Below are 13,134 nucleotides of genomic sequence, written 5' to 3'. Positions count from 1 at the left end.
TAAAGGGCAATAGGCTGTTATAGTTCAGAGTTTGTTTGATGTTGAGTTTAATAGCCTGATGGCTGTGAGGAAGACGCTGTTCCTGAACCTGGATGTACTCCTTCAGTATGTACTAATGTCTTAGCCTGGGTTGTGTACTCAAGTTTTTGGATTTTTAACTTAAACCTTGGTACTCTCTTCTGAGTGAAATCAATTGCATTGAGTTGATATTAATGCACATGATCTGCCCCATGTCGCGTGGAACCCTACTGTATGGGGTTCTGGTGGCTTTGAGAAAAATGTTGTATGCTTGCACTTCAGTTCAAAGCGTTGCATGTTTCAGCACCATGTTGGTAATGCAAAACTGGCTTACGTGAGTGCCATGCTGGGCCAAGATTCCAGATTGTGATGGACCACATTGTCCTAGGGCTAGGATTGACATAATCAAATTGGGTTCTGATTTCATCCCTCATCAGATTTCTAATGGAGATTGGTGTAAAATACATATTGGCTCTGGAATTGAACAACACTTAATACTGATATGTAAACTATTTATTGGTAACGGTTAAAGAAAATATTGTGAAACAATAATTTGTGATGTTTTTTTAATTTTGTTTGCTAAGCAGCACAAATTAATCAAATGTGCATGTTAATTAAATGCAAAAATATATAGTAAAATTAAACAAAGATTTGTGTGCGCTCCCATGTAAACATACTCCTGCCATAGACAGATACATCAGCACCCATATGCACATGGTATAGATACAGTATGTGGAACGTACAGGTCTATTTACAAAGAAGGATACTTTTAAGATTCTTTAATTTAATATTAACCCTAATGCTTTTGGTGTTTCTCATTTAATGTTTGGGTGAAAGTATGAAGAGAGGCAGTTAAATACTGTACGGGGAACACTGTTTTATTTTCTAATCGTACAATGTATATTTGGCCCTTGGATTTTTGTATAAAACAAAACAGAATAATGAAATGTTTGCATGTAGCCTCGTTCTGACAAGGGAAGAGGCGCAGGACAGAATGGTCAGTGTGAGAATAAGAAGGGGAGTTAAAGTGGTTAGCAACTGGGAGACTCAGCAAGACTTGGTCGACCAAAAACAAATGTTTGGTGAAATGGTCGCCGAGTCAGTATGGAAATGATAAGGCGAGTTAAAATGGTTAGTAACTGTTAATATGGGAATGGGAGGTGGAGGGTCTCAAAGAGCCCCGACTCAAAATGACTCTTATCCATGTTCTTCCGAGATGCTTGTATACAGTATTATATTCCAGTATTGTACTACATACTTTGCTGATCTGTCATTCAGCAAGATCATGCTAATCTTTCACTTCAGCATCACCTTCCTGCACCAATACCATTTTGCTTGACTTCCTTTATCAAAAATATATTGATCTCTGACTTGAAACCATCCAAGACCGAGTACCCACAGCCATTTTGGATCCAGAATTGCAAAGATTGATTACTCTCAGGGTTAGAACATTTCTCAATCTCTGTCCAGAAAATAGACCTCATATTTTAAGACTCCAACCTTTCATTCTAGACACACCAACCAGGCTAACCATCAATTCTGGCTTTCAAACTCATCAAAAATTCTGTGTCCATGAGATTACCTCTTATTCTTCCAAACACTGGAGAATAGAAGCTCAGTTTCCTTAATTTTCCTAATACAATAAAAATGGCTTCCCAGGAATCAATCTGATGAACCTTCGTTCTATCCTTCTATCTATGGTAGGAAGGCCAGAATTGTACATAATGCAGGGCTCTCGTTTAACTTTTTTTCCCTGTTGCCAGCCGGGCAACCGTGGCAGCGTTTTAGGTTGCCAAATGACAGTTTAGGTGGTCATTTAAGACGGCTTGCATGACGCGTGTGATAATGTGCTCGGACGAAGTTTATAGTTACCAGTCGGAATTATGCTCAATGAAGCATTCACATATTATTTCTGCTTCAAATAAAGTCACAAACTAAACATATTCACCAATCAAGACATGATATAAACCACAATGACATGCAGCAAAATTATAATACAGTATCTCAACTATTTTTACACATTGCAATTAATGCAATTTCTATTATTTCTTTCCACTTCCAAACAAAAATGTGGTTGGATTATTCAGCGTATGATCAACCTGTGTCAATAAATCCTGGACCATGGTAACATATCTGCTTAACCATGCACACTACAGATTGACGCAAGCATGTTTTCTGTGAAAATTATCATGACATGGCTATATTCCTATTCGCACAAAAAACACTCGCTTCCCACATAATTTACCCATAACAAAATATACAGGTTGCATGGAAATTTCTAAAGGCATTTTATGATAATAGCTCTTAAAACCGACTATACCCATCTGACAGGTTAAACATTACTAACTGACAAGAGATGGACAAAAGGACATAACTGCAGCAAATGTTCTTTGGTAATATGTTTAAAGGTGTCAAAACGCCACATTACCGGACATTCAGATTAGATGTACGTGTTGTGAACAGCAATGAAGATACCCAGTTTGTACGCATCAGATTTAAAAAAAAATTATTGATAAACACCGTTTCCATCATTCCCACTTCAGAATGAACTTTAAAATTTCAACTGAAATATCTCTTGACCAAATTTGTGATGTATATGACCGACTGTAGACGTAAAACCTGGATAAATCCAACGTATAGTTGTGAATGTTGCTCATTAAATAACTACAGTACTGATACTCCATATTAAGAGCATTGATTTTCTATTAAAATTAATTCTGTAATAACGTGTCAACGATAGCAGTGACAATCGAACACAGCGGTTTTAATGTTTCACGTGTTCACAATTTAATTATTCCATCTTTGTGGACTAAAACAAATAATAACATTGGGAATTAAAACACATTTGATTGCATTCCGTTATCAAACATAGTCAATGATCGCTCTGAAGACATTTCCAGCACATAGGGTCAGGGGAGGGGGGGGTGTGTGTGTGTGTGTGTGTGTGTGTGTGTGTGTGTGTGTGTGTGTGTGTGTGTGTGTGTGTGTGTGTGTGTGTGTGTGTGTGTGTGTGTGTGTGTGTGTGTGTGTGTGTGTGTGTGTGTGTGTGGTGGATAGATAGCGGGGGGGGGGGGGGGGGGGGGGGGGGGGGGGGGGGTTTGAGAAGGCAATTAGTACATGTTGGTTGGTATGTATGGATGGGGGGGTGGCAGGAGAATCAAAGAGGTGGATAGGGTGATCAGTGCAGGATAAATAGATTGGGGGAGTAGATGGGGAGGGGAGCACAGGGGATGTCAGTGAGGACTGAATAGGGGCGGGAATGGGGATCAGTGCGGGATGGAGAGGAGGGGGTCCCAGGATAAGAGGGGTGGAGGGGGGCGTACAAGAGAGAGAGAGAGAGAGAGAAGGGGCGAGGAGGGGAGGAAGGTAGGTCAGAGCTCCTTGGACAACATCGCCCCGCTGCCTTGGCAGTCCCTGTCCACCGCCAAGTGCCGCCACCAAAGGGGGAGGCGGTTGGGATCTCCTTGCCACTGCATCCCCTCCTCCGCCAGCCAACAGCCAGGTACGAGGCCGAGCGGTGCAGCTCAAAGATCCTATAGCCCGTCATTCACTCCGACCCTTCGTCACTCCGCACATAATATCTTTGCCCCGCACTACAGCCATCGCCGCCGACACGAAACATCACGTTCCTTTTCTCCCGAGATGCTGCCTGACCCGCTGAGTTACTCCAGTTTTTTGTGTCTATCTTCAGTATAGACCAGTATCTGCAGTGCCAAGCCGGGCAAAATGACTCGCGTTTAGATTGTCCGGCGGCCCTTTGAGTGGTCATTGGCACCTGGGCAACCGCTAATTTCGAGCTCTGTATTGTTCTAGATAGGGTCTCACTGGGAGGCTTTACAGTTGGAATAATACATCTCTATTCTTGTACTCAAATTGTGTTGCAGAAAAGGAGAGTCTATCTTTGTTTTCCTAATTGTTTTCTGTACCTGCACGATAACTTTCAGTCAAGACCCTTTTTATTCCCTTCTTCAGACCTTCAGTCTGAAGAAGGGACTCGATCCGAAACTTCACCTATTCCTTTTCTCCAGAGATGCTGTCTGACCCGCTGAGTTACTCCTGCTTGTTGTGTCTATATTCGGTTTAAACCAGCATTTGCATTTACAGTTCCTGCCGACACAATAACTTTCATGGATTTCTGTACAAGATGTCCAGATAATCTGAATACCAATCCTGTTCAGTTTCTAACCATTTTAAAAAATGATAACATTTTGCCGCATAATATTCCATCTGCCAAGCCCTGGCTTCAAACACTTAGCCCGATACATCCTCCTGAATTCTCTCTGCATCCTCCTCGTAGTCTACTTTGCCAGCTGGCTTCAGCAGACTCGCATATATTACATTTGAGCCTCTCATCCAAATCATTGATATAGATTGTAAACAGCTGGGACCCCAGCACCAATCCATGTGGCACCCAACTGCTCTGATTGCACATTCTTGGCAGGCACCTTTTGTAATCACACAATACTTTTATTCAGCAGTTGTATTGTATTTGCCACCTCATTCACTTAGTAAGGTCACGACATTGGGTTACATAGGTCACAAAGAAATTATCATGTTCAAGCCTTGTATCTCAATTTAGTGGAATCGATGAGATTAATTATTATATTCTCAGTTGCAGAATAAATACTGCAAGCAATGCTGAGGTGGTAGGGGTAATACTTACATTTCTAATGTTGAAAATGGTGGTGATTTTGATGAGCTTTAAGGAGATAAACTATCTTTTTCAGCGTCCTCATTTCTGAAGCAAGCATTTGAAGGGGAATATCCAAAGTTGTTGCGGTTGTATAATGATCTGTGGAAACGTTTGCAGCAATACAGCCATAGTATACAGAGTAGTGTAACGACTGGTGGATTTACGGACACGCCTCCTGAATTTCCAATAGAAGAGGAAGACGCACAGGATCTATTTATGTTGAAGAAACAGGATTACGAGTAAGTTGCATTTAAATTTATTGTCTCTGACATCCACGATGCTGGTTCAGTTCCCGCCTCTCATGCATCTTTACACTTCGCCCTTCCAACTTAGGTGGCCGTTTCTATCTATTTAAGTTTAATAATCGAGAATCGAAAAATGTTTTGTGTGCCAAGATTTGGTGCATTGTGTCAATTTGTGCTGAAGGATCATAACAATAGGTTTGGCTGAAAAATATTTCATGTAAAACTCATTGTCCGGCAGTTCATTCTACAGCAAGACAATGATCCCAAACATACTGCAAAAGCAACAAAGGAGTTTTTTAAAGCTTAAAACATGGTCAATTCTTGAGTGGCCAAGCAATCATCCGATCTGAACAGCATGCCTTTTATATGCTGAAGAGAAAACTGAAGGGGACTAGCCCCCAAAACAAGCATAAGTGAAAGATGGCTGCAATACAGGCTTGGCAGAGCATCATCAGAGAAGACACCCAGCAACTGGTGATGTCCATGAATTGCAGACTTCAAGCAGTCATTGCATGCAAAGGATATGCAACACAAAATACTAAACACTACTTTCATTTACATGAGGTTGTTTAAGAGGGAACTGCAGATGCTGGAGAATCGAAGGTTACACAAAAAAGCTGGAGAAACTCAGCGGGTGCAGCAGCATCTATGGAGCGAAGGAAATAGGCAACGTTTCGGGCCGAAACCCTTCTTCAGACATGACATGACATCGCTGTGTCCCACACATTATGGTGCCCTGAAATGGGAGGGATTATGTATAAACACTGCTGTGATTTCTACATGGTGAAACCAAAATGTATAAAAATGGCCTTTATTAAAATCTGACGATGTGCACTTTAACCACATCCAATTTTTTTTCGCTATAACAAATCTCAAATTATGGAACAGAGGCAAATAAATAAATATTGGCTCTTTGTCCCAAACATTATAGAGGGCATGGCATATAGCGACAATAATTCAATACAATTATCTGGGGGAGAGATTGTTTTTAATCAGCTGAGGTCATGTTCAGCCATTCACATGGAAGTAAAGGCTGGACTTTCGCAAACCCTCTGGAATTGGATCAGATTGACTGAGACAAAGTCAGTACCTTTAATTTTAGTTTCATGATGACATTTTATATTTTAATATTTTATGCTTCAATTAAGTTTTTTAATCTTTATTTAAACTCATTTGAATAGCCTGTTGATATTTCCAAATGTCAGAGTCATTTACACATTAAACAGTCTCAGGAGCTGTCGGGTGTGATAGTGTGGGGGCCTGCGCATTATGGTGCCACCACTGAGACAGGCTTGTGGGCACAGAGGGTGGGTGAGTGAGATCGGGCCTCCACAGGTGGTCAAATGAGGACAGTGGGCTGAGTTCAGGGAGATCTGAACAGATATTTTCAATGAATTGCAATTGCTGTTGAAGTTATCAGGCTAGTTATAATTCCAACAATCATTTATTTCCTTAGCCCTGAAAAGGCGTTGAAAGATTCTCTGCAATTCTATGAATCTGCTTACCTCTCAAAATCATTATCACGTCTATTTGACCCAATCAACCTTGTCTTTCCTCCTGGGGGCCGTAATCCACCTTCAAATGATGAACTTGATAGCATCATTAAAACAATTACAAGGTAGGGCATTTTACAAAATTAAGTATGCATGGATTAATTAACTTGTTGATGACTTTATTATCATAAATTACAGGATTCCATTTTAATTCTTTCACCGGTTCATTTTGACTGATTATCAAGAAAATATTAAATGTCATGTTATCCATAACAATAGCATATAAAAGATGGTCTGCACATCAAAGTGTGATAGGGTTTTCTAATTACATATTTTTCTGCACTCTTACTGAATGTTCTGGTTACTTGCAAATCACTTGGTGAAGCCAATTTCTTTTGGAATTATATCATTAAAAATAGAGTTTTAGGGCCCACTGAAATTCAATTTACAATTATCTGATACATTATTTAATTACAAATAGAGTCCTGCTTTCCACAGCAGCAAATCGGTAGGTTAAAATAAATATGAGACTGACAAAAAGGTTGATTAAAAAATTTTTTTTTTTTTTTTTAAAAGCTGCAAATTTGAAATAAAAGCAAATGCTGATTCACAACAGCTTCATCAGTTTCTTAAAATAACAAATTAACAGATATAATGAACAAAAGGTGATAACCAGAATGTTCTTTGACTGTTGAATGCTAACCATGTTTACGATTGTTTTAGGATTTAAATATTCATATCAGTACAACTACAAAGAAACTGTTCATTTAAACTTTGTTGCATTTTCTTTGCAGTAAATGATACTGGCAATGACCCTGTTTAAGAAACAACTGCAGGTGTTGGAAAAATCGAAGGTAGACAAAAAATGCTAGAGAAACTCAGCAGGTGAGGCAGCATCTATGGAGAGAAGGAATAGACTGAAGAAGGGTCTCAACCGGAAACGTCGCCTATTCCTTATCTCGATGCTGCTTCACCCGCTGAGTTTCTCCTGCATTTTATGCCTACCTTTGATTTTTGTCTACCAATGATCCTAGACACTTAATTTGCATTTTGACTTCAATCAGATTAACTCTTTGCATGTATCTAGATCTGAAGACCAATTCAGAATACATTATGCAAATTTATATTTTTTATTGAAAACTGCATTGTCAGAGTCAGATCTGTGTGATCAGGAAGTGCAAATCTCCCAGATAGGAATAATCTCACACATAAGAAAAGACCCAAAGTGCTGGAATAACTCAGCGGGTCAGACATTTCAGGTCACCCTAATATCCGTGTACTTCATGGGTGCTGTCTGACCCACTGAGGTCATCCAGCACTTTGTAAACCAGCACTATCAGTTCCTTGTTTCTACATAATCACACACGCCTTTGCTTTCAAATGCTTTGAAGATAGTGTAGGGAGTGGATGAGAAAGTGCGATAACATGGAACAAAATTAGAACTGTTAACAGTTAAACCAAGTTTAGTTTAGTTTAGAGATACAAACATGGAAACAGGCCCTTCAGCCGGCTGAGTCCTCGCCGACCATCAATCACCCGTTCACACTTGGATTTATGTTATCATTCTTTCTCATCCACTCCCCATACACTGGGAGGCAGAAAAATGGGATAGGTCAGCCATGGTTGAATGTCGGAGTTGAATTGATGGGCCGAATGGCCTAATTCTGCTCCTAGAACTTATGAACATGAACACTAGGTGCAATTTACAGAGGCTGATTGGCTGGGATATGGGAGGAGAACGGAGCACCTGGATGAAGCCCATACGGTCACAGGGAGAAGGCACAAACTGCTTTAACTGAAACAGGATTACATTTCTAGAATGGACTAAAATGACAGTCCATTTAGACAAAAATGGACCATTATTTTGCACCCTCAATTAAAGCTGTAGAAAATTAGAATCCAGCCATGAAGAAAGATGAGAATATTAATTAGTGAGAACAGTTTCATTCATCACCATATTTTAATTAATATTAAGTTAGCACAACTTGGTAAGATCTTTTTAGTGTCTGTCTAAGTAGCACACATAATTAGAAATAATGAACTACTTAAGAGTTCTCGAGGAGCTTGATACTAATTATCTAAAGTCAGCTTGGGGAATTTAGGTTACTCCATAATAAAGCACAAATCTGAGTAAAAAATTTCAAATGTAATAAACAAAAAATCTGGACTTTGGTTAGCTTCTTTATTTTTTTTACTGTGGAAGCAGTAATGGATTTAATCATAGGTTGGGGTGGTAATGAGAGGGATGATTTTGGGACAAGACACCGTTCCATACCGTGTCCTTGTGAACTTCCTGCCTGGACTAACCAATAACTAGAACAAGTGTTAAGTGGGTGTGTTGAACAGGTCAAGTGTGGAATGTTTCTGTTCCAGCTCAGTCCAAGTTTGAATTTCCACATAGCTCTTGAAATTCTCTGAAGGAGCCAATGCTTTGTAATTGAACTCAGTCCAGCCATTCTCCATCTGGCTGATGACTTGATACATGTATATAAGGCTTTAGGATGTGTGGATGTGTCAGAATCTTTTTACCATGTCCAAAAGAACGGAGCATAGGTTTGAGTTTTAAAAAGGATATGGGGGTAAATGTTTTACAAAGAGAGTGGTCAACTTCTGGAATGCTGAGAGAGACATTTAGATATACAGAGATACAATTCTTAGGCAGGCACTTTCCAAAGAACAAGATGTATTAAAACACATTTCTGATAGGTAAAAGATATACTTATTTTGTAAGTAAACCATAATTTAGACTTTTAATTGGTTTTGACATGTAAATCTCTCTATTTTCAGTGAATTTAATGTGGCCTCTGTGGATCCAAACCTGAGTCTGGCTGTTGCAAAGAATGTTGCTAAAACTATTCATTTATTTGGAGTTAAATCTGAACAACTTGTAAGTATGGCATGGATCTGTCACTGGGGTTGGTTCATTACAAAATCAAAGGCTATAAAGTTCTTACTGGACTGTAAAATGATAGGTGATTCAAACATTATCTTTTGACTGTAACATTGTTTCCTAAGTAGCAAATTATATTTTAATTGAATAATTTACCAGTCATATTCATCACTGAGCAAAGGCATTTTCAAATGATGAAATCAACCGGACTGTGATCTATTCCAAGCCAGCCACAATTGGGGAGATATTCAGTCAGGTGCTTTTTATATTCATGCCTGGGATCTAGCCATTGCTGGCAAAGTGAGATTTGGAGTGTATCGCTAATTCCCCTCCTAAACTGACATAATCTGAGGTTAGTTAAAAGTCACCTACATTGGTGTGTCTGCAGTCACACAGAAACCAGACGTTGGTAAGGATGGGCAATTTCATCCTTAGTTTTGTTATGAAAGAATGGAGATTAATCCTTACCAGTAAAGTAAATGCCTTTATTTTCTATTTCTTTAAAATATTGCTTTGGCAGGAATCAAATCTTGTGATTCCTGATCAACAGTCCAGACATTTGGTTATCAGCCCAATAACTTGCTCACTATACCACTATAATTAGTTTTCCAGATTCTAGACCTATCTGAGCTACAAGCTATCCTTGCATTACGGAGGGTTGTGTCACAAGGAAATGGGCTACACCACAATTTTCCACAACACAAAGCCACTTCATCTGTGTATGCTTCTAGAGATCCAAGTTGAAAAGAAGGTGCTGTGTATATTTTATTCTGTAACAGGAGGGGTTGCTTGTACAAAATTAAGGGTAGCAGTATACGCTGTAGGATTCCACTAAAGGCCTGCTTTTGGAAATAAATATCAATGATATGGACAATTATTCGGGCTCTGTTTCAGAATTTTGGAGATCAAGTCAAGACAATTTAATGTGCTAAAATGGAGCAGTAAAATGTGTATTTGCAGCAGCACTACAGGTTTGTAAACTCAGTACTCAATGGATAACATAATAAACAAGCACAAAAAAGAAGTTCAATAAATTAAAAAAACAATCTAGTGCAAAATACAACAACGCCCAATGTCCCTAGTGCAACCAAGAAAATTTGTGGTTCGGAGTTTAGCTGGAGTTGGTTGTGTTCTAATATTTAATGTTGATGAGCGACGTAAGGGCCCTTTATCCTCAGCTTTGATGATTGGCCTGTGAATTTGCAGCAGTGGTGAACAGTAACAGTGAACGCAAGAGGCAACCTATATCAGACCTAATCTTTCATAGAACATGGATATTTACTTTTCTGCCTAGTCTCTTGGAACCAAGTGGCTTGCTCGGTCTTGCCAGAGAGCAAAGAGACATGTAGGCTTCTATGGGCCTGAAATTGCACATGTACCAGTCTGGGAAAGGCAATAGATTTTATTCCTCAGTTTAAATTTGATTCAAGAGAGTTTATTGTCATGTGTCCCGGATAGGATAATGAAATTCTTGCTTTGCTTCAGAACAACAGAATATAGAAGGCATGAATACAGAAAAGATCAGTGTGTCCATATACCATTGTATAAATATATACACAAATTAATAAATAAAACAGATAAAGTGCAAATAAACAGATAATGTGTTATTAATGTTCAAAGTTTTGTTTGAGTTGAGTTCAATAGCCTGATACCTGTGGGGAAGAAGCTGTTTCTGAACCTGGACTTTGCAGTCTTCAGGCTCCTGTACCTTCTACCTGAAGGTAGCGGGGAGATGAGTGTGTGGCCAGGATGGTGTCGGTCCTTGATGATGCTGCCAGCCTTTTTGAGGCAGCGACTGCTATAGATCCCCTCGATGGTAGGGAGGTCAGAGCCGATGATGGACTGGGCAGTGTTTACTACTTTTTGTAGTCTTTTCCGTTCCTGGGCGCTCAAGTTGCCAAACCAAGCCACGATGCAACCGGTTAGCATGCTCTCTACTGTGCACCTGTAGAAGTTAGAGAGAGTCCTCCTTGACAAACCGACTCTCCATAATCTTCTCGGGAAGTAGAGGCGCTGATGTGCTTTCTTTATGATTGCATCAGTGTTCTCGGACCAGGAGAGATCTTCATAGATGTGCACGCCCAGGAATTTGAAGCTCTTGACCCTTTCCACCATCGACCCATTGCTATAAACGGGACAGTGGGTCCCCATCCTACCTCTTTCAAAGTCCACAATCAGTTCCTTGGTTTTGCTGGTGTTGAGGGCCAGGTTATTGTGCTGGCACCATTTGGTCAGTCGGTCGATCTCTCTTCTATACTCTGACTCGTCCCCATCAGTGATACGTCCCACAACTGTGGTGTCGTCAGCGAACTTGATGATGGAGTTCGCACTATGACCAGCTACGCAGTCATGAGTATAGAGTACAGCAGGGGGCTGAGCACGCAGCCTTGAGGTGCTCCCGTGCTGATTGTTATCGAGGCTGACACATTTCCACCAATTCTAACAGTCTGGGGCCTGTGAATGAGGAAGTCGAAATTGATAAGGTGACTCACGTGAGGCAGCTCAGGAAGATGAGAGCCCACAGTATCAAAGGGCAGATACCAGCATGGATAACAGGTTGGCTGCATGGCAAAAGACAAAGAGTGGCAATAAAGGGGGCTTTTTCTGGTTGGCTGCTAGTGACTAGCGGAGTTCCGCAGGGGTCGATGCTGGGGCCGCTACTCTTCACGTTGTATATTAATGATTTGGACGAGAGGATTGAGGGCTTGGTGGCCGTGTTTGCGGATGATACGGAAATAGGTGGAAGGGCAGGTAGCGTAGAGAAAGCAGGAACTCTGCAGAAGGACTTGGACAGGTTGGGAGGGTGGGCAGAGAAGTGGCAGTTGGTATATAGTGTAGCAAAGTGTGGAGTCATGCATTTTGGTAATAGGAATAAAGGCGTAAACTATTTTCTAAATGGGGAGAGAATCCAGAAATCGGAGGTGCAAAGGGACTTGGGAGTGCTGGTGCAGGATTCCCAAAATGTCAAGTCAAATTGGCAGTAAAGAAAGCAAACTCAATGCTTGCATTTATTTCAAGAGGGCTTGTATACAAAAACAGGGATGTATTGCTGATGCTCTATGAGGCCACATTTGGAATGTAAGGCCACATTTGGAATATTGTGAGCAATTTTGGTCACCATAGCTGAGGAAGGATGTGCTGGCTCTGGAGAAGGCCCAGAGGAGGTTTACAAGAATGATCCCAGGAATTAGTAGGTTAACCTATGATGAGCATTTGTTGGCACTGGGCCTGTACCCGCTGGAGTTTAGAAGAATGAGGGAGGGACCTCATTAAAACATACAGAATAGTGCAAGGCATGGATAGGGTGGGTGTGAAGAGGATTCCACTAGCGGGAGAGTCGAGGAGTAAAGAACTTCAGAATTAAAGGATGGTCTTTTAGGAAGATAGGGAGACATTTATTTAGTCAGAGGATGGTGAATCTGTGGAATTCTTTGTCACAGAAGGCTGTGGAGGCCAAGTCTCGATATTTTTAAGGCAGAGACAGATATATTCTTGATTTGTACGGGTGTCAGAGGTTATGGGGAGAAGGCAAGAGAATGGGTTTAAGAGGAAGAGATAGATCAGCCATGATTGAATAGTGGAGCAGACTTGATGGGCCGAATGGCCTGATTCTACTGATGACACTTATGACCTTAATTCTTTTAGATATTGACCAGAGTACTATATATCTTCTACATCTACTGGAAAAAGAAAAGTGGGATAAATGTGACTTCACTTTCAACTGTCTCCATAGCATCATTGACATGAGTGTATTTATGTGGAAAAAATAGTAACCATCACAGCATGTATTTTTCT

At 40.4% G+C, this 13,134-nt stretch overlaps 1 protein-coding gene across 1 annotated transcript in view; it reads left to right on the top strand.

Annotated features, from left to right (window-relative positions):
- The window catches only part of cog5 (component of oligomeric golgi complex 5), a 105,343-nt gene that overhangs the window by 78,412 nt on the left and 13,797 nt on the right, over positions 1 to 13,134 (top strand). Inside the window, exons 12-14 of the mRNA XM_055652993.1 lie at positions 4,746 to 4,950; positions 6,413 to 6,574; positions 9,237 to 9,336. Coding sequence (XP_055508968.1) covers positions 4,746 to 4,950; positions 6,413 to 6,574; positions 9,237 to 9,336 — 467 coding nt within the window. The remainder of the gene's footprint in view (positions 1 to 4,745; positions 4,951 to 6,412; positions 6,575 to 9,236; positions 9,337 to 13,134) is intronic.

The sequence above is a fragment of the Leucoraja erinacea genome, chromosome 22, assembly GCF_028641065.1.
Source record: "Leucoraja erinacea ecotype New England chromosome 22, Leri_hhj_1, whole genome shotgun sequence".
NCBI classification, from domain to species: Eukaryota; Metazoa; Chordata; class Chondrichthyes; order Rajiformes; family Rajidae; genus Leucoraja; species Leucoraja erinaceus.
This window is presented reverse-complemented; position numbering and strand designations above follow the sequence as displayed.